This window comes from Apis laboriosa, unplaced genomic scaffold, assembly GCF_014066325.1.
Source record: "Apis laboriosa isolate Shangri-la unplaced genomic scaffold, ASM1406632v1 scaffold14686_cov152, whole genome shotgun sequence".
Lineage (NCBI taxonomy): Eukaryota > Metazoa > Arthropoda > Insecta > Hymenoptera > Apidae > Apis > Apis laboriosa.
In genome coordinates this window covers 1,387,830-1,409,768 of record NW_025221692.1, presented here as the reverse complement: position 1 = coordinate 1,409,768, position 21,939 = coordinate 1,387,830, and the positions used below count along the sequence as shown (strand labels likewise).

The 21,939-nt window shown below is 26.8% G+C and overlaps 1 protein-coding gene across 2 annotated transcripts in view; it reads left to right on the top strand.

Annotated features, from left to right (window-relative positions):
- LOC122710376 (GTP-binding protein RAD-like) overlaps positions 1 to 21,932 on the top strand; it is a 40,656-nt gene extending 18,724 nt beyond the window's left edge. For both annotated transcript variants that reach the window (XM_043928194.1, XM_043928193.1), the window contains 5 exons: positions 8,326 to 8,537; positions 12,005 to 12,168; positions 18,753 to 18,844; positions 19,428 to 19,620; positions 20,667 to 21,932. In XM_043928194.1, coding sequence (XP_043784129.1) covers positions 8,326 to 8,537; positions 12,005 to 12,168; positions 18,753 to 18,844; positions 19,428 to 19,620; positions 20,667 to 20,902 — 897 coding nt within the window. In that variant the 3' untranslated portion in view covers positions 20,903 to 21,932. The remainder of the gene's footprint in view (positions 1 to 8,325; positions 8,538 to 12,004; positions 12,169 to 18,752; positions 18,845 to 19,427; positions 19,621 to 20,666) is intronic.
- Positions 21,933 to 21,939: the final 7 nt, after the last annotated feature.

The window sequence follows — 21,939 nt, the reverse complement described above, 5'->3', positions numbered from 1 at the left end:
ATTCATCCCTGCGGTTTTACGCAATTCGTTGGTAAACACCGAACGTTCCATAATTCGGAATGCCTCAACCTTCAACATTAGTTTAAATTCAACACTCGTGGCCTTCATACCACGCCGTTAAACCGCAGTTAATACACAGTTAAGGCTCAAAATTCCACGTTCATTATATCAAACGTAGCTAGATTTTCATTTAATATCGATCGAGTATCAGTGATATTAGTTGTGTCATTGAATTACTCCTACTTTGGTGGAAGTACAAATGTCAATCACGTGTATGAAGGTAAGAATCTGAACATATATGTATTTAATTAGAACGAGTTAATTATTGGAAATAATTGAAACGGAGGGAATTTTGATAATGTAAAGTTGAAATGGATTAATTGTTTTTTTTTTACAAATAGTAAGAAAATTGAATTCGTTTATTTCTATTCTTCGTTAATTTCTTTTATCCGCGTTACACAGATGATACACTGTGTCATGTGTATATAAAATTTTCCAGAGCGATTCGAAATTTTAAAAATTTTTAAAATTAAGTAGATTGTTATTTCTTATAATTTGCAAAAATATTTGATGATGAAATCAAATATTTGAGGTTTCAGGATAGCAGACTAAATTTATAAATGCAAACATTTTTTTTGAAAATTATATTAGAATATTTTATTTTTAAACGCATCATTCAAGTTTTCATTTTGAAACATTAATATCTTTAAGTGCTTGGAAAATATAAATAATGACATATTTTAATTTTAAATTAATTTAAATTTTAAAATTAGTCTTTGGATCAAGAATTGAATGAACAAAATGTACACGTGATACAATGAACATTTAGATTAAAAAGATCTATAAAAATTTAGATCTGATATAAAATTTTCAAATCCATTAACTTACTTTTTTTTTTTATAAAATTGAAAATATCTTTAAAAAAATAAATTTACATTTGAGCAATAAAGATTTTCATCATTAACAAAAGATATAAATTATTAAATTATTAATGCTCATATATTGATGTAAAATATACCTCATGTTAGATAAACAGTCATAAATTTTTTTAGATTGGACAGTATCAAATAAGCTTTTCTATTTATTTAAATTATAACATGAGCACTTCTATTTTTGGTCGAGTAAGCATACAAAGTGCCTCATATAAAAAAGATCATATGCACAAATCTCTTTTAATTGGAATTTTGTATATTGAAATGTTACATACATACATTGATGCTATGAAAAGATTTTATTTCAAAGTCATGAGTTTTCAAAAGTTTTTAAAATTACTAGTGATAGTATATGTTGATTTCTTTTATTTATATTTTAACTGATATTTTAAATCATTATTTTTATTTATGAACGAAATAATTAGAATAAGAATCTTTTCTCTTTTTAGAATTTTTTTCTGAATCTTAAAGAAGAAAAATGTTTCTTGCTAATTTTTTATTAATTTTCTTTTAAACTTAAAAAACTATCCTGAACTCTCGAACAAGTTTTACAACTTTCAACTTTATATCATTCTTCTAATGCGAATCACGGTAAAATTAAAATTATTACAACATTATTAAAAAAATATATTAAATTAAAAAGTAGATACAAGTTACGATTAAATTATTGTCAAAATATAATTTATGATTATAAAATAAATTATTTTATTTATTAATCATAAAAAAATATATAAATCAAAATAATTATGGTAAACTATTATTAAAATAATCTTATATCGGCAAACAATTATTATCTGCTTTTCTTCTATTCAATGCTCCACGAATTGATTGAAGTTGAAAGCTCTGTATATACCATAATTGTTAAAATTAGACATCTCTGAGATGCGCAATAGGCATCTCTAGAATCATTTATCTATCTCGACTATAAATTTAACAAATGTTAAACAGTGAAATCGACTAACAGATCGAACACGACGCGTTGAACAGTTCCTTGCTGCATTTGGCACCAATTTTTACCAATTTGGCAGTAGTGGTTGGATTATAAGTAACCTCCGATTGCATGCTAAGGTCTGGGATTATGATGTCGTCTTTACTATGGCCCAATGTAACATTATTATCCGTCGACCATTTTTGTAGAAAACTTCCGTAATTTGTTTTGTATTGCGCATCCATGACACCGGTCAACTGTTAATTATGCAAATCATTTTAATAAAATTTAAATTTTGTTAAACAAATTATCCGTCAGTCCAATTTTAAACCAATTTTAAAAAGTTATTGATATTTTCGACGATATAAATAATATTTAATATCTAATAATTTAGATATGCGTCAAATTTGGATATTCTTTGATCATCAAGGATTCATAATTATAAATAATTTTATAATTTTGATTAATAATTCTAATTTTTATTAAATACAAAATTTAATAACGAGATGCAAAGTAAAAAATAAAAAAAAGTATTGATTTAATAATTAATTATAGCATTAGAAATAAAAGATGTGTGGAAATAAAAGATGAAATTTTCAAATATTTCATAAGGATAAAAGCAATAGTCAAACTGTTGCTCACGAATCTATTATTGGATTTCGAGGTTAAAATTTTTCTACGTTCGAAATTTGCATACTATTAAATCCACGAAGAACGATAGTAATTACATTGTATCATTGTTTTTTCAACGTGATACAATTTTTTAAATTTTAATCAAATTCCACGATTGCTTAATATCGCAAAAATGAGTTCGAAACTTAAATCGTTTATAGATTTTCGATTCTCTCAAGTTTACTCGAAATTATTAAAATTTATTTTTTCGAATAAAAATTTCAAGGAAATGTTTTGGAAAATTACTTTTGATGTGTCGCAAATCAAGCGTAAATCACTCCCCATATCAAGTATCTCGGATTTCGCTTTAACGCCCAATTTGATAAGAGTTTTGCCATAATGGTAACCACTTGTGAATACATCTCTCGCGGATTTGCCCAGATCCTTAAAATTCGGCGCACTCATGACGTGTCACTTCAAAAAAGGACGAGTAAATTCCCGGACACCGAACAATTTAACTGTAAAACATGGCCATTTTTATATAGGATAAATATCTACAAACAAATAATAATAAAATATTAGTATTAATACTAATAATTTTTATTATTATAAAAATCAATAATACTTTGAAAAAATATATTAGATAGATTAACTCAGAATATTTAATTTTCTCCGATGATTTATGATAATTAAAATAAAATATAAATAATAAAATAAAAGTATTATATAACTCAGTAGATTATTCTCTAAACACTATTCTCTTGACAATTGTATCTTTTTTTTCTTTTCCAACAAACAAAAAAAAATGTATTTTAAAATCTTACATTTTTCTTCTACGATATTGTGTAAATAATGCGCTATTTGTAATTATATTACGAAAGAATTAATATCATATTTATACAACTTGATATATTTGATTTTTCCAAAAAGTTGTCAAAATTTGTTACGAATGTGATGATTTATTATGTATAAGGGTTAAGTGACATTCACCAAATCGAGACGTCGATGTAACTGTACTCGACGATGAACGCGATGATCCTCTCGATCGTGTGCAACATCGCCGTCTTTAACCTTCGTTAAAACGATGGGTTATTTGCCGAGAAATAGGGACAAGTTACTATTACCGGTTTTTTTTGTATCGGTTTTGATAGGAATTAGACGATAAAGCCATTGACATTTTCCACGTTTCGAAAAGCATTACGAGTTATATCGAGGAAGGCAGTGATTCGTTCGTAGATATTAAATCTCGTTCACATTTCGCTTCGAATCGAATTGTAATGAAAAAAATTTAATAATTGCCTAGAATATAAACATATACCTTGATATGATGCGAATAAAAATTAAAATAAATTTACAATTATTCGAATATTACGATTTCTTATGCGTGTCAAGGCATACAATAATTTAATTAAATATTCTACTAGGAAATAAGAATACTCGTGCAATCTTAATTTTTTAATTCCATCCATATTACACGTACCTATCCAGAGGCTGGTAACGATACGTCAACTCGTCCAACAATTTCTCCATCATTCGTATTAATCGAATTAATTACACGAAAAAGAAGAAAATCCAGATCCGTGGCAAGTTGGATTAAGGAACAGGTAGGGGGATCCGTCAGGGAGAATTTGTCGGAACGTGGAAAAAGGACGATTCTCCATCCACGGATCGAATCGACATAATTCGAGCTGACAACGTGGAATCAGATTTTTCATCCGGTCCACGCGAAACGTTCTCCGTAAATCCAAGGAGGAGTGTCGTCGAAACGAAACCTGAGATTGCCAGTCGGTGATGTCTTTTCCTGGGTTCAAGTTTGACACTTGTTTCCGGGGTGGGAAAGTTTGAGAAGCGACTTGAAAGCATGGATAAAAAGAAAATTCGCGAAAATGCGAGGGGGAGGAGTTTTCTCGGATCGGATTTTCGTGTTAGGTAAATTGTTTCTCTGAAATGGTGATATGATAGATGACACGTGGATGTGTTATAAGATGAAATGTGATGACTAAATGTGTTTGGAAATGTAAGGATATTATATGTAATTATATATTAAAATGGGTAAAATATATTTGGAATATATTAATTTTTATTAATTTGTATTGATTAGTTTTAGAGATTTTTTTAAAGAAAAAAGGGATTAGAAATAATGTGATCAAAATATTTTTGAAAATATAAATGAATTGTTATAAATTTGCATTCTACGTGAAAATAATAAAATCGATAATACTATCATATAAATTTTTATGATAAAACATTTTTTTTTAATAATTTTAGCTATAATATCATTGAAAACAAATTCTCCATCAAATTGATAAGTTTTCTCTTAATGATTAATTGCCACATAAAAAAATTATTTTTTAGAAATCTATGTGTAACTAATATATTTTACTTTCCATTAAAAATAATCTCTTCGATAAAAAATCTCTTTCTTTTTAAATACATATATCAATGATTGAGAAATATCTCATATTCACAAATTTTTAACGTCTTAATTTGAATCTTTTTTAAAAATTCTTTTTAAATTATAATTGTAATTTGCACGTGACCCCGAAATTTCTCAAAGAATTAAACTATAAGGAAGAAACTTTGATGTCAGCTGAATTTCATGCTCACGTCAGTTTACAACAATACCCTTAATTCTCGTAATGGGCACATCGATGTGCGAGGATTCACTTTGACCCTAATCTTTATTCATCTGCCAGATCGCTCATTTCTTATCTCTAACATTTGAAGCATTAATTTGATTGAGGTCATGAATTATGATCAACCAAAAAATATTAATTTATCAAACGATAGATCTAATATTTCTGAAATGGATAAGGAAGTATTGAACGAAAAATTAATTTTAATGCAATTATTAAGTTGAAAAACACTTTTAATCTTTTCAATTTTAATATTGTATATCTGATAAAATTTAAAAATTAGTAAAAATTATACATTTTTATATATTATAAATTTTTCTACAAAACTCAACTTGTATTTTATCATCCAATATAATTTAAATGCAACGAATAACGGATCAATATCATTCATATACGATTATCAAATATATCATATTTACATTTCAGAACAACATAATGTCACGATTGATCCAAATAACTTTCCATCATTTAATAACAATCGGCTGGCTAATCGGATTACTTGCTATTGCAAACAGATTTCCCCCTCGAAAAACAAAATAAAACGAAATTCTCGTCCCGCGACATTTCATGTCAAAAGGCATTGAAGTCGAAAATTTCAAGAGCGGAACGAAAAATTCGACATTTAACCGTGTCAAATCGATGCTCACACTCGAGAGTATCACGTGCATAAATTCATCGAGGATTTCCATTCTACGGCTACCATTTCCAGCAGATTTCATTCGAAACGCGGTTCCTCTCGCCTCGATGAAACGCACGTGCTGCAATATTAACCTGTATGGGAAAATGAGAAAACGATTCAACGAATGAAACGTGGAAATGAAGTTATTAACTCGATCCATGGAAATAGAATTATCCAATCAAGTTAAAATGATACGATTTCGATTGTCGATCACGTGATTTAAATAAGTCAAGTTGACGTTTCTTTGATTCTTCTAGATTTTTTAAAATTGTGAAGAGTAATTTTATATCCAACTGTACGATTTGTTAGGAAAGAATAGATTGTATTCTTAATTGATAATTGATATTTTATGCATTCATGCAAAATTTGAATGTATACAAACTTATAGAATGCACGTTACATTCATAAAAATTTGTATAAAAATCTATCTATCTACTGAATATAACATAAAATAATAGATAATTCAAACAATTGTATCTATGAATTAAATTATATTAAATATAATAAATTATATTAAAATAATTCTGTGCATTTTTTAATCGATGATTAAAAGATTAAAAGATTATTAAGTGACTATTGAATCACTTTATGGTCCAGTCATTTCTATTCAATTAAATTCAATTAAAAAATTAATTTCTCTTAAATTATATACAGGATATTCGAACCATTACTAGTCAGAATCAATATTATTGCTATTAGTAATAATATAGTAATAATATATTATTAGTAATAATATATTATTATAATTTAGATATCAATGTATTATAAATATTTATGATAATATTTTATATATTTATTTATAAATATCAATTATTAAACATACCAAGGATAGATGGATACTTGGTAAATTATTAAATTTTCAATCAAAAGATTTTTAATTTATATAATAATACATAAAAATATCCATCAGATTATCCTCCATCAAATTATCCTGCATCAAATTATCCTTCTTTCATTAACAAGAAAAATATTGTTACCATTTCTTCAAAGTAACATAAATTTTATACTCTTATTCGAGAAAATATTGTACACATGCTAAACACAAACATACCATGCCAACAAATCTGTGTAAATTTCTAACATAACTCAGACGTATCCTACAAGAGTAAAGTAATATACCCTATCGTACGAAAGTTTCTTAGCAATGTAAACTGTACTACACATACCTTCATCACTTGCAAACTATGCGAGGAATATACGTTTGAAAGCCGAGTTCTATTCACGTGAAAAGCGCCAATCTTCTTTCCATCCCTGGAATCATGTTATTTCAGATGTGATTCTTCTATCCTCAAGTTTCTTTCAAAAGAATAATCTCGTTTCCAGGAGTACTCCGATCGAATTCAATCATGCTAATCGCGATAGTTCAGTACCTTTTGAATCATGAATCTGTGGCCCGATTCAACTTCTGTGAAAACAATTCAAACGGAATATAATTAACGGGAAACCGTTCTCACTTGGCAAACTCTGGTTTCAGGGTGCATATTGTGTATAAGGTATTCATTTCTATGGTATAATTTCTTGATTATTCGTAATAATATATATTTTTTTTAATTATTTGCAATCAACTCTCAGAGAATTATAATAAATAAATTAAGTTAATAATTATTTTAAACAAGTCTGACAAGGGATAATTAAATGTGATTCTCATCGATTTTTTTTTAATTGAATTTAATGAATCAGTATTACAGAAAATGAATAAGATCCATGAAATAGAATTTAAAATTGTAATAAACAAATATTATTTGTGTATAAAATTTTGAGTTGCAGTTCGATCAATCATATGTGGAATTGTATTTGTATAGAAATGATATAAAGTTAAATATAGATTTTTAAATTTAATTTTCATTATTTCACAGAATGGTAAAATGATGAGAAAATGTTGCGCACACTGTGTAGATTTAATCTTGAATCGTAGCCAGTTATATTTTGAGTTGCTAACTGCTATTTGTCATATATACATATACACAGTTTGTGGTTTTCTCTGAGAACAGTCATCCAACATCTAGCTTAATTACGTTTGCATTCAACTTATTATGCTACATTGGAGGCCGCAAACTATTACTTCTGTCGCGTAGTTTTTTTTTTTTTTTTTTTTTGGAAAATTGATTAATGAAAAAAATTTTATTATTATTCCATCTGAAAAAAAATAGATTTAATTCACTTATTGTGTAAATAAATTGTGATAACACAAAATAAAAAACGAAAATAATGCTACATAATTATTTCATTTCTTTTCTCTTTTCATTTTTCATTATATTCCTATTATAATTTTAATAAAAATGTTTTCTGAAAATTTTATCAAATAATTAATAACGTATCCACTCAATTATATCAATTCAATTATTTCGTACAAAATTTACAAAGGTTCTTAGTTCATTCGTTATTTTTTCAATCTTCGATTATTTACAATCCCACAATTTATCGTCCCCTCATTCGTATCAAATCAACTCGAAGAAGATGAAAATAAAAAATCTATAAGAAGAATTCCACAGAGGGAATTTTCATATCAATTAACAGAATTGTTTCCTTTTGTTGCAGCCGATGCTCGTCGAAACGAAACGCGGTGGCGCTGGTGGGGCCGATGAGGGTGAGGAGGATGGGGTGGAATATTACAGGCTCAGGTCATTCTCCATTACGGCGAACGGGGTCTACAACCTCGGCGATTCGCTGAAAAGCCGACGAAGCAAAAGTATCAACAGTGTCACATCCTCTGGCACCAGCTGCAGCAGCACCAGAGAGGCCAGATTGAGGTGAGAATAGATTTATATTATGTAAAGCACGTTTAAAAATTAATTTTAAATTTATACTTATGCTTGGAAATTTTAATAATTTATATTTTTACAATTATAAGTATGTATTAATTTTTGTAGATAAAACGAAGAAAAATTTGATAAGACAAAGTGTATAGATTTTTTTTAAAAATATTACGTTTTGTTTAAATCAAATGGATAATTTGCTAGAATTAATTGATATAAAGTTAGTTGTAATTATGAATCATTTTTACATGCTTTTGCTAATTAATTCGAATTTATCTCTCTCTCTCTTTCTTCATTATATTTTTTAAATTATTACGTATAACGTTTATACGTATATAAAGTTAAAAAGTTAATTCTAAATGAACACAATAGTTGATGTATAAAATTAAATTCGTGTAAAAATTTAATTCGTGGCTTATTTATTAAATTACAAGCAATTCAAGTTAAATGAAGATACAGAAGAGCGAGATTTCGGTGGACAATGAAGATAAAATCATTCGTTCTGTTTTCCTTTTTTCCTTGTATTCGCGCACCAAGTATCCCTACAATGTTTTATCAAAGAAAGAAGAAGAATCTTTTTCCCAAGTTCAAATATACACTAAAAACATTTAATATCGCGAAATTTATATCTTGAGAGTAATCTAATTAAACTTCTAAAGCGTTACAATCACGAAATATTTCGGTCAAAACTCGTCTTCTTTTCTCGACGCAATTAAAATCCTCCGTAATTATCGAGCAATTTCTTTGAATGCGATGTTGACGAATAACGTTTTGAGACCAAAAGATTCTTCTCCAGTTCTACTTAACAGATTAAAGGCTTTTTCTTGCGTTTCTCTCTTTCTCTCTCTTGTCTCATACAATTTCTCACCACCATGTCTCCATGTTTCTCGAATCCCAAAAGGTTATCCTACGACCGTGTGAACGATGAAACAAGATGTAATCTCGGCAAGTGCTCTTTCGCGAGAAATGGTAGAGCGGATGAGAAAGGATGAAAAAATCCATTCCAAAAGGATAAACACGTGTGAACAAATGTGAATGTTAAAATAGAATTTTGAATTTTGCTAGATTTTCGATAATCCTGAATGATTCTTGAAATGATGAGGAAAATGATATATATATATAAATTTTTATTGATTGGAAAATTTAGGAAAAATTAATGTAAGTGTATTTTTGTAGAAATTTTTGGTAAGTATAAGTTTTAAGGGTAGTTCTGAAAACGATGAATGTGTTCTTTTTTTAGATTTTCATATTTTATATGTATATTAGATATTATATAATAAAATATCCATTATATAATAAAATATTTTATTATATATCTTCCAAATTTCATAATGAAAGGAATTACCTGTGTAATAAATATTTGCAATTCCAAATTGATTGAAATAATTCATTAGTTCAGATTGTTATTGCACTTGATTTTGAATTATAGATGCTTCATTTGAATTGGTAAACGCGAAAGAGTTCGATTTTTTTATCAATCAAAAGCAATATTTGTGTAAAAAGATATTATGCATAAAATGGGTTCAATTTCTATTATTAAATTCTTTTTCTTATTTTTCTTTTATTATAATACATATTTGCAACTTATTTATAACTTATATATAACTTGGCATATATCTAGGTCACTGTAATCCTTAACCTTGCCCTTTCTCGTGTCATTTGATTTTCCAACAGCATTTACAGTTCATTTCATTCTAGGTCAATGAAGTTGCATAGGAAAAGATCAAACAGAAAAAGTACGTAAGTGAAAAAAAAAAAGCCAAGAATTTTATTGAACATTCTTTTAAGAAGGAAGAATAGTGAACGATATTATTTGACAAAGAAACAAATTAAATTGAAAAAAAATTAACTTGTAGCACTGCACTTTCTTTAAATTATATCGTTATATATTAATTATACGGAGAGATGTTCATTTTACACAAAGATCGAAAAATGGCAAATTAAGAGAATCGAATAGAACTGTAATAAACGTTAATTCTTAAAGAGAAGTAGAAATAATGTTCAGGAAATGAGAGTAAGAGAGCGACAAAATCGAAATAAGACACGCGGAAAATTGTGAAAGCTGACAGGAAATCTTCTCGTATTTTGCCAGAAATAGGGATGACTTTTCCTCTTTGCTATACGAGGCAGGACAGGAAGTCTAAATGTCCGCAATGCGTTTCCTCAAAACCGGAAAATTACGGAAGAATTCACTAACGTTGCGAAAAAGAAATGGACATGACCAAAATTTCGACGAATCTAAACGTTGGTGATGATAAAAAAATAAAAAGATAAAATAAAAATAAAAATAAAAAAATATACGTATCAATATAAGTAAAAAATAAGTAAAAATTCTAAAGTAAAAATTCTAAAAGGAATATTTTAAAAATTATTGATCTAGATTATCATTGATGTGAATTTTAATTTATAACTTATTAAAAATTTGGGAAATTATTATAAAATTTACTTAAAATTTGTAGTAAAAGAGTTTTAAGAAGAAAGTCAATATAAAATTTTGTTATTTTAACGTCTTTATTAAAAGTAATCTTCTTATCCATTATTCATTTGATCTGAAAAATATTAAAGAGGAAGGTAAATATTTAGCGGGATTATATAAAAAGGAGATAGCACATTGTTGATACATCGCATAAATTCAAACTGACGTCGTTTCAGTTTTATAAAAATAAAAGATAAAGCAGGGAGATAATACTTGTAGAAATAGAGCAGATTGCGATAAAATGAACAATTGGCGCTATTAACTTCAAATTTATGATTCGATATTATTGCAAATCTTGATATATATATTCATTTTCTTATACAAATTTTGAATTTCTTCCTTACTTTGAACAATCATTTAATTTATTGAAGCCGTTCAAAAATATTTCTCCAATTTTTTATTCGTGACAAACATAGCAAGTGAAATGAAATTACTTTAATCAGACCACCCGTCTGATTAAAGATATTACTGTTCCACTTGAGAATTTTAAGAATTATATCATTTTATGATAAAAAAAACTCATTTAAGAATTAATACAATCTAAAATATTTACCAAGATGTAATTGTTTTAATTTTTGCAAAATTATTTTAAAAATTTTACATATAATAATTACGAATAGATTACTTTTTCTTCAAATTATTCATTACTTAATATTCGTCGTATAATGTAATAAAATTCCTTCCATGAGAATGGAACAATCTTCGTCTCGCGAATATTTCGAGTTTTAAATCCATATTTGGCCTATTACCCATCCGATCTTCGAAATCCCGATCGACGAAATTGTCAATAAAATCAAAATCCCTGCCTCTCCCCAAACATATAAACCTGTTTCGCTTCCCATTTTGCAAGAAAACGAAAACAACAATAAGACGCTATAAAAATACGAATGCCGATAAGAGACGAGAAAAATGTCTGGCGATGAACCCTATTTCTCTCGGATCGATACGAGTCAGCCACACGTTTGAAACGACTTTTGCTTTTCAGCTCGGCGTCACAGCTTTCAGGGATAGAGGCAGAGGAGGACACGAGCAACGAACGAGTGGCCACTTACAAAGTCGGCATGCTGGGTGCATCGGGGGTAGGGAAAACCGCCCTTACAGCGCAGTTCACCACCAGCGATTACATTTGCGCCTATGACACTTCTCTGGGTGAGTGAATCGCACGTTTCTTCATTTTCAGTGATAATTCGAAAGATATAGAGAAGATGATCCAATTTGTACTGTTGGATGCATAATTGCATAAAACGAGTGCTGACATTAAAAATGCAACGAAATATCCACAGGAGAAGAAAATGCGACGTCGCGTTACTTTGGCAGACGTACATCACGTGATCAGATATCCATTAAAATCAGTATTGTATCGCATCATTTCATCAGTGATGTAATTTAATAATGATAGTGTGAGGACAGGCGTGATCATCAGGCAGAGATACGTCACTTGACATAATGCTTAGCTTTGGTGGATGCCTAATGTGATGTTGAGAGGAGAGGAGAGGAGAGGAGAGATAACATGACGTCACATTTTCTCCTCCTGCGGAGATTCGCCGTAGGAGAATTGAGTTTTACTGATAGAAGGAATAGCACTCCAGTCCAACTATGATTGGATGTAAAAAGAGCCTCGGGTCTTTTTTGAGTGGATTTAATTAAATTTTATGTTTTTTTTTATATGTATATTCTGTAATTTTCATTGCTGTCATATCTTCAAAATTGGAAAAATTACAATTGTTATTTTTCTAAAAATTTAACTGAAGACTGTCGCTTTATCTCTTCTTGCATCCAACGGTACAATTATGGTAAAATAATTATGTAAATATAATGTGTTTCATATGAAATTATTATGTATTTTAATTTTCATTATTTGAATAGAATTTTAATGATTTTAAGGAATGTATATTCTGGTGTTAATAGTTTTTTTGTTTTTTGTAGATGCACGCGTAAAGGTCAATTGACGATACGTATGAATTAATTATCGAGTTAAATCATTGAAACGATCGTATAAAGAAAATTTATAGATATACACGAACAACGTCTTTACAATGATTTTTATTTATCTTGGCTACAGTTTAATTACATCGTAATTTTTGTGACGTAATGATAAGGTAAACAATGGTGCTCATAAAACTCGGTAAACATGGAAGACGTGAACACATAAACGTGATGATACGTGAGATTATATAGTAAGATTGTTAATATTGAAAACTTGCAGAGATTACAATACAATCATAAATTATCCACTATTTTTGAATTTTCGATTTTTCATTTGTAATCATTATGCGTTGAAGGAAATAGGAAAATTTATTTATAAAATTAAAAAAAGAAAAATAAAATAGAAATTTCTTAAATATTAAATAAAATTGATAATGTGTATATGTTATAAAGTAAATGTTTAACATCTATAAAAAAATCAATCAGTCAAGAAATATATTTTATTATATATTTTTAAGCAGAAAAATATAAAATAATATAAATATTCTCTCTTGCAAAATATTATTCAATATCGTACATCCATTCAATGTTATACATATGGAAAATATTTGTACGATATTTATTCCAAGATGCAAACTCAAAAGTTTTTACAAAAATAAAATAAAAACCAATTCTTTTCTCGTGGAAAGGATATTCTAAATGTTGACTTAATATCCTTCCTTATGATCATTGAGAGTTTCATATACATTTTAAGATGCAGATCTCGTAGCATTTTCATCGTTATTCGTTTCCTCGAAAAGCAATAGTGGTTTTCATATTTGTTTTTCGGTAGCATATGCAATAACTGGTAGTTGAATTTCTTTTTTTCTTTTTTTCTTTTTTTTTTTTTTTTTGGAGGTAATGTTCCTCGATCGTTCCTTTCAAGGATATTATGCAATGGTTATCTTCAAACGATTGTATTGGATTTTTTCTTTTTTATTCCTTTGACGATATATAAAATATTATGTTATGTTAAATGTTCGATTTTAGAATTATCCCGTTAAGTGGATATTGTGAAGTACATTCTTTTTTATTATTTCAATTCGAAATCATTTCATCTTCTTACAAAAATTATATCGAATCTTTCTATCATTCGTATTTCAATAACATTCACAAATATTTTTAACGAAAAATAATCAGAATATAAAATAGAGTAAATTTTTGAAGTAATCATTTTAAAAAACCATAATTTTTTTTAGTTCTATTTCTAAATTTCATTATCACTACTCGATATTTCAACACGTAATTTATGACGAATATATCACATTATTGTTAGATGTCAATCATTTTTCATTTTCGACGAAGCATACAAATTTAAAAATTCGAAGAATTTTTTACTTTTCATGCATTTTGCATTTTTTCTCTTATATACCTTGCATACCATTGTATCTATTTTTATTTTAAAATTAAATTTATTCGAAAGAATTATTAGAAATTGAAAACTACATTCATACTTAGATTTATTATTCTTTAAAATATCTAATTGTGAGAATAATAAAATGTTTACATGAAAATTTCTTTTCTAGACAATCTTTCAAAAAAAAAAAAAAAAAATAAAAAGTCATTTTGCAGAAATGCTACCTACTTCTTCACTTAAAAAATATAAAGTGACCTTAAAATAATTTTCAAAATTTTGGGCAAAAAATTTTGTATACTACTTTTATATACTATTATACATATATATATATATATATATTTTATGATATCGATATTTTATAATATCGATATTTTATAATATCGGTTATTTCAAACAGTAGTTAGGCTTCCCACATGTATGCAAATAGCATTGTGCGATAGTGTTACAGGGAATTATCTCCCTTGTATTCACATGCTGAAGAATATTTTATCTCCTTAAAAAAATGCAATAACATGATGAAAAAAATTAATTTTATACCTCACAATAGTGAACTTTATGTGTTTAAATATTTTACTACATGCTAACGATCATTATAGTAGACTTATCTCAATGGCTGTCATAATGACCATCCTGCAGAACTACCGCTATGCTCAAATGGTCGCTATAATGTACACAGCCGATAGATAGCGTAGAAATTGGCCGTAGGCGGAATAACAATAAATTATTTGCTACGGATCCATAGTCGTGATGTTTCTTTATCAGTTGCCTTAATGAAGAGAAAACGAAAGAGAAATGAGAAAATCGATAAAAAAGTATAAAAGCTGTCACCCAGTTCACGGTGTAATATTAGCGCAATAGTTTAGTTGTCGATACGTTGATTCTTCTTGTGCAACTTGAACTTTTGTTAATTGTTAATACATTCAATGTTGATGACGCAACATACAAGTCATAAGGATGTTCTATTGACTAAGAAAGAGTTATCTGGCTTATCCTTTGCGTATTTCCTTTGTTCAGTACAAGTGTTGTCATCGTTATGTGCAGCCATTTTAAATTTAATTATATTTTTCAAGTATTTTTTTGTACTTGATTGAAAATTAATATTCGTTACAGTGAATTTTTTTCGATTTTTGAAAAACTTTACCTAGGAATATTTTTTAGAACAAAATAGATGATGAAGAAAACAATAAAATGTGAACATTTTGTGCTAAATAAGTATTTTTTCAGTTAATGAAAAGAATTTTAAAATAAATAAAATATGAATGAAAATTTTGAAAACAAACAAATATTTGAAAATTAATAATTTTGCATATTTAATTTTTCAATTTGCGAGATTATTCATTTTTGACATTATTCATTTCTAATTTATTTTATTTTCAAATAATAATAATAATATAAAATACTTTTCTATTCAAATCAAGGTTTGAATTTTTATTACATAAATTATACTTCGTTAGTTAATTATATGAAATCTGATATATCATATATATGGATTGCGTGACAAGAAAAATTTTTTGTTGAAATAATAATGAAGAAAGTAGCTGTTCTTATCTTGGCAAACCAAGCATTCAAACCTGAACGATCAAGAACTTGAGGCACTGAAATATCGATATTCACTTGGCGAAGTTCTTACTTTAAAGCTACAGGAGAATCAAATTTGTCACGGCAGCGATTCTTTTTTCGTTTAATTTCCCTTGAACGAAGTTTTAAACAATGGCAAAAATGAAAATTGAATTTTGGATGGGAAATAACATTACAATAATGCTTCCTGTTAAAGGAACAAAATTTAAAGTAATAAAAATGTGAAAAATATTTATTTATAAATGATTTTCAAATTATGAAAATAATCATTATTATTCCGAGATTATTTGTTTCCTTTTTAAATTAATTATAATTTTATTATAAAATAAATATCTTCAAAAAATTTCAATCAAATTTTATTTTATTTTAATTTTTTCGCTCGATTTTTCATTTGAGAAAAATTTAATTTCAATCCGATAAATTGCAATAAATTTGTACTCAGTTTTGCATTTTTATTGCATTTATGTACAGAGAAAGAAAAAAGAATTTCGATAAATTATTTTATTATTCATACGAATGTTAAATATCTATATTTCGTATGTATAAAACTAAAGGCAAAATAATTTTAATTTTTTCATTTTAGTTATTTTTCATTTTTCAAACAATGAATACCTTTTCATCTTAACAGATTTAACAAATCATAAAAATCGAATAACTTGTTATAGACATTTGTTAGATGTTTGCGATCGAATTTCCAATTCGTTTAAACATTGGAAACTCTGACTATAAATGAAAGACCATCTATACTACTTGCACTCTGAAAGAAAGTTTCCAATTTTCATCGTCACACGCAGATTTAATATCTTGCGACATTTTGATTGAAATATCAATAATATCAATAACCTCCCTGTACGATTCTTTTTCTGTTATTTGGAATTGTACCATCTATTTTTATAAATATTCCTTTTTTTATTTTATTATTGTATTATTTTATTATTTTATTTATTTTTTATTTTTCTAACAATTTTCAGTGGAAAATAACATTTTTATGGAAAATAAACAAATCTTTCAATCAATACATATAAAAGAAACAAACAACGAGTAATGAAAAATTCATAAAAAAAAAATTCTCTTTCTATTTCGTATAAAAAGACATTGAAAGTGGAGAAAAACAAAAAAAAGAAAAGAGAATCAAAAAGAACTCGGATATAAAAAACATTGCAAAAAAAAAAAAATTCAAAACTGTTTTGTCTCTCAAAAAATCGCTTTGTCGAACTTAACCTATTTTTCCATTTTATCACAGAATTTCGTGACCCGATTTTCAAGAATGTTCATTTACCGTCAAATAAAAATAAAAATAATTTTATTTTTAAAAGATTAGAGGATTATATTTATATTTATTTAAAATTAATACCGATAACTCGAAATTTTTCATTGTTTATCTGCATATTTTAAACTTAAAGATTCTGAAAATTTTCAATTAGAAGAATCGTGCTTTTACAAAATCGACTTATACTTTTCCTGCAAAAGTGCAAAATAATTCGAGATAATTCGTGAAAAAAAAATATTTTTCAACTCGATGGAAGTTAAATAGAATTTTAATCTGGAAAAAAAAGGAACGAATGGTTTCGTGTATAGTAAAATAAAATACCTATGCAATCTAAAAATTTCCAACAACGTGATAATCTTTTTTCAATTCAAGGATCAGAATTATTTCAAGCTAAATAGAAAGCTTTCACTAGTCGATACTGATCTTATCTTTCTTATTTTATATTTTTAAAGAAACTCAACCGAATATTTTATGTATTCTCTATTATCCTTTTCGTTCAAATTTTTGCCTTTTTTTCTTTATAATAAATATATTTTTGTTCCAAAATACATTATATATTTTTAAACGTTTAAATATTTCCTTAATTAATATTATTTTAATTAATATTAAATTTTTTCTGACTCATTTTCTGAAACAAAAGAAATATTGAATATAATTTTTTTTTCCTTTATCTTTTTTCCTTAAAATAAGCCAACAACCAATAAATACAAATCGAGGAAAGGCAAATGATTTTATACGCACTTCTTTTTTTTCATTTTATTAAAAACAAAGAGATTTTTATTACAAAAAGTTAATATTAAAATAAAAAAAAGGAAAACACACACGAACAACACTGATAACAACAAAAGCTTATTTTTAAACAACAATGCAAATTTATCAATGATTTCACGTTATTATCGAAACGTAAAAATGAAAAATTAAAAATAGAAATAATGCATAAATGAAAATCTTTTGCTTTGTTCTCACAAATTTGTACTGGAACACAATTACATCGATAAAATATTATCTAATACATTCCTAAAATATTAATCGAACGTCATATTTATGCAAACAAGATATTTCATTGAAATAATATTTTTATCTTAAAACGTTTATGTTCTCAAACACGTCACACGTGATACAACAATTGTTTGTCATACGACATTTAATTAACTCTTAATCAAAAAACGTTACTTTTATAAACCAGTCCGGTCATCTTTGAAGCGTTCGTGTGATCGTGATTAACATGTTCAATGCTGCATGAAATTTTGAGTTAAACGTTTAAAAAATAAACGAACGACCCGATGGAAATATTTTTTAATTAAAAACACTTTAGAATCTAGTTATTATTCAACAAAGATGTAAAATCTAGTGATAAGATAAATTTTAAACTTCAGAAAGGATAGCTATGCGCATATTCTCTCTTTTTGTATCCCTTTATTTTATATCCATATTAAAATGAAAGGTTATTTTTATTACTATTTCTCTAAATTTTCTCTTTTTTTTTTGCATATTCCACATTTTTTCTATTAATTAAGCATATAATATTGTTAAAACTAATTTTATTATTTATATTTGTTTCAGATGAGGAATACGGACAAAAAAGCGTATCCGTAATGCTTAATGGCCAAGAAACAGAATTGGAGATCATAGATCATCCTGCAGCAGAGATGTCGGTAAGTTTAATAAATTAATATAATTGTCAATATCCTCATTAACAATTTAATCATGCAAATATTTTTCCTTTTTTTTTTTAGTTTTCATTTTCTTCTCAACCAGTCTTTTATTTTCCATCCTTGTATCCATCATGCAGACGTTCTTACTTGGATTTTTATAGCAAAGGGATTAGCTCGTTTACTTAAAATAATGAATTTATCTCGACATTGCATTATGCTTATCTTGTTTGAAAATATGTATTATACGTTTAAATTTTCAAACAAGGTATAAAAAAATATTAGACAAAAGATGTGTGTGTGTGTGTGTGTATCTACCTCGATAAAATTGAAATTCTCTCTTTTTTTTAAAAAGCAATTTCGTTTAACATTAATTCGTTCTAAGATCTTTTGCTTTTATAGATAAAAAAGTATAATAAAATTTTAAATATTCTTTTTAAATTATTTTAATAATTCAATATTATATATCACCATTTAATATAATATTCATAAAATCATAGAAAGGTATTCAAACTTGTAGCAAAGCTTCTCCTAATAAAAGTTTCGTTAACAATATTGTTAACAACAAATTTTCTATTCATCACAGGTTGAAACATTCTGCTCGACATACAATCCAGATGTTTTCGTAGTAGTTTATTCGGTAGTGGACAGACGAAGCTTAAAAATGGCCGAAGAGACGTTGCTCTATCTATGGAAGAGCGATTACATGGCTAGCCGTGGTGTAATTCTTGTTGGGAATAAAGTTGATTTGGAACGGAAACGTGAGGTTCCATCTGTCGGTGAGTAGATAATTAATAATAAAAAATAAACTTCGTAATTTTCAAGAAAAAAAGAAAATTCAATTTAAATTGTCATTCAATTGTTAATTCTTTTTCTTCTTTTATTTTTTTCTTTTCAGTGTTTCTGTGCTGAAACAATTAATATAAAATCATTAATTAAGAAATGCAAACGTTTTTATTTACTAAAAAGTTGAAAAAGTCGAAAAAGTAATGAAATAACCAACTTCGCTTGATCTAGTTACTTTAATTATTAAAATTACTTCGAATAATTAAATTTTGATAATTGTATGAGATAAAAATTTTTATAAACAAAAAAGATGAAGAATAAATTATAAACCATATTTATAAATCAAGTTAATTTTCATTTTTATACTCGTCAAGGTTGTTATTCTTATCAACTCCTTGCTCGATTACCCAATCGTTCTAACAAGAGCAGACAGTTAACATTTTGCGTGATAATTGCTCTACGTAATTACGCTTTCGTGCTTTTAAACATTAAATGAAATTAAATGAAAGTATGTATTATATGAATTGATAATATGAATTGATAAGGAATTTACCTTTCGAATATTCAATAATCTATTTTAACTTTTGGCATTTTTTAAAATTTAATTTTTTTATCATTATTTAATTCATAAATTCTTGTGTTATTAAATATATAATAAATAATATTAAATTAATGTTAATTATGGAATTTCAGTCAAGTAACCAATTATCCGGACAGAAGATGTATTTAAAAATATTCATCATTTTAGAATGTTACTTCAATTATTTGTTCAAATCTAGTGATTCACTAGCAACATATATCCAACACTATCGAAACAAATTTACGTGCTTTGTGATTGGCCAATACTTTTCGTTAATAATTCATTAAGAAAATTTTTACAAAGGAAAAAATTGTTTGAAATCACCTCTGAAATTGTCAATTAAGCTTTATCAATTTAAAGAATGTTCTATATTATAAAATATTATAATTCTGTGGAAAAAAGTATCATTTAAAACTTCTAACTTTTTTATTTTAATTGTTTTTTTTTTTATTATTAAAGTTGGTCGACGTATGGCAAACAATTGTGGTTGTAAATTCATCGAAACATCATCAGGACTCGCCCATCACGTAGACGAGCTGCTGGTCGGCATTCTGGCGCAAATTAAGTTGAATCCTCAACGGGATCGGGACCAAGCAAATAGACGAAGAAGAAGCAAGCATCGAAGGAGGATTTTGAAACACCTGTTGGGTTTCAAGAGGAAAACGAAAAGCTGCGAGGACCTGTTCGTTCTCTAACGTTTCCCTGGTTTGAAATAATAACGACGATATAGATTCGTCAATTGAATGGTTTCTTATTGAATGGTTTATTTTCTTTTTTTCCTTTTTTTACATACAATAGATTTAATATATATAGCAAAAAAGAGATGAAATTTGGAAAAAACTGGATATAAATTAAGATAAATATTAAAATTTTAAGAATTTAAAAATAAAAGAAAAAACTTTCATTTAGATTTTGACACATTATATCAGATAGCAAAATATAATTTTACACACAAAATTATGTGTGAAGTGTTTCCTAATTGATATTATTTAATAAAGAAATTTCTTAGATTTTTTTAAAAGATATCTTATCAGAGTTTATAATATCTTGTTTTTTTTATTAATATTTGAATATTTCCAAATTGAATATGGATATTTCTTCATTTTTCAAAAATTTCATGTAAAAATTTGAGTTTTAAAGAACATCATTTATTGGAAATGGAAGATAGATTGTATTTTTTTCGAAATTATGGGGAAGAATTCCAAATATTTCTAGGGAGTGAATTTGTATGTTTTGATCGTATCGAAATCGATTTGAATAAATTGAACAATACAAAAAAATATCATGGACATGAATCTGAAAAATTAGAGAAAGGTTATACATGTGTATATATATTTTCAATTTTAAATATCAAATGGAAAACACGATTGAGGAAATATAAATTTATATAAATACACTTGAGCAGATTTTCAGCATGATTTATCAAATGGCAGAATATTAGCAAATTTTGTTTTTACTATTAGATACCTCGTGAAACAGTATTATAATATTGCGACGAAAATTTTCAAGATACAATTTAAGAATTAGAAATTAAGGAAATGAAGTTTATGATACCATATCAGAGGTGTATATAAACTTTATTCATAATGCAAATTAAGTTACTTCAGCATTGATTATCTCATATGTTCATCGTATTATTATGTATATTTATTTTACAAAAAGAAATTATGTTGAAAACAGTTTAATGGAAGACGAAAATGGGGAAATAAAAACCATAGAAAAAGATCAATGT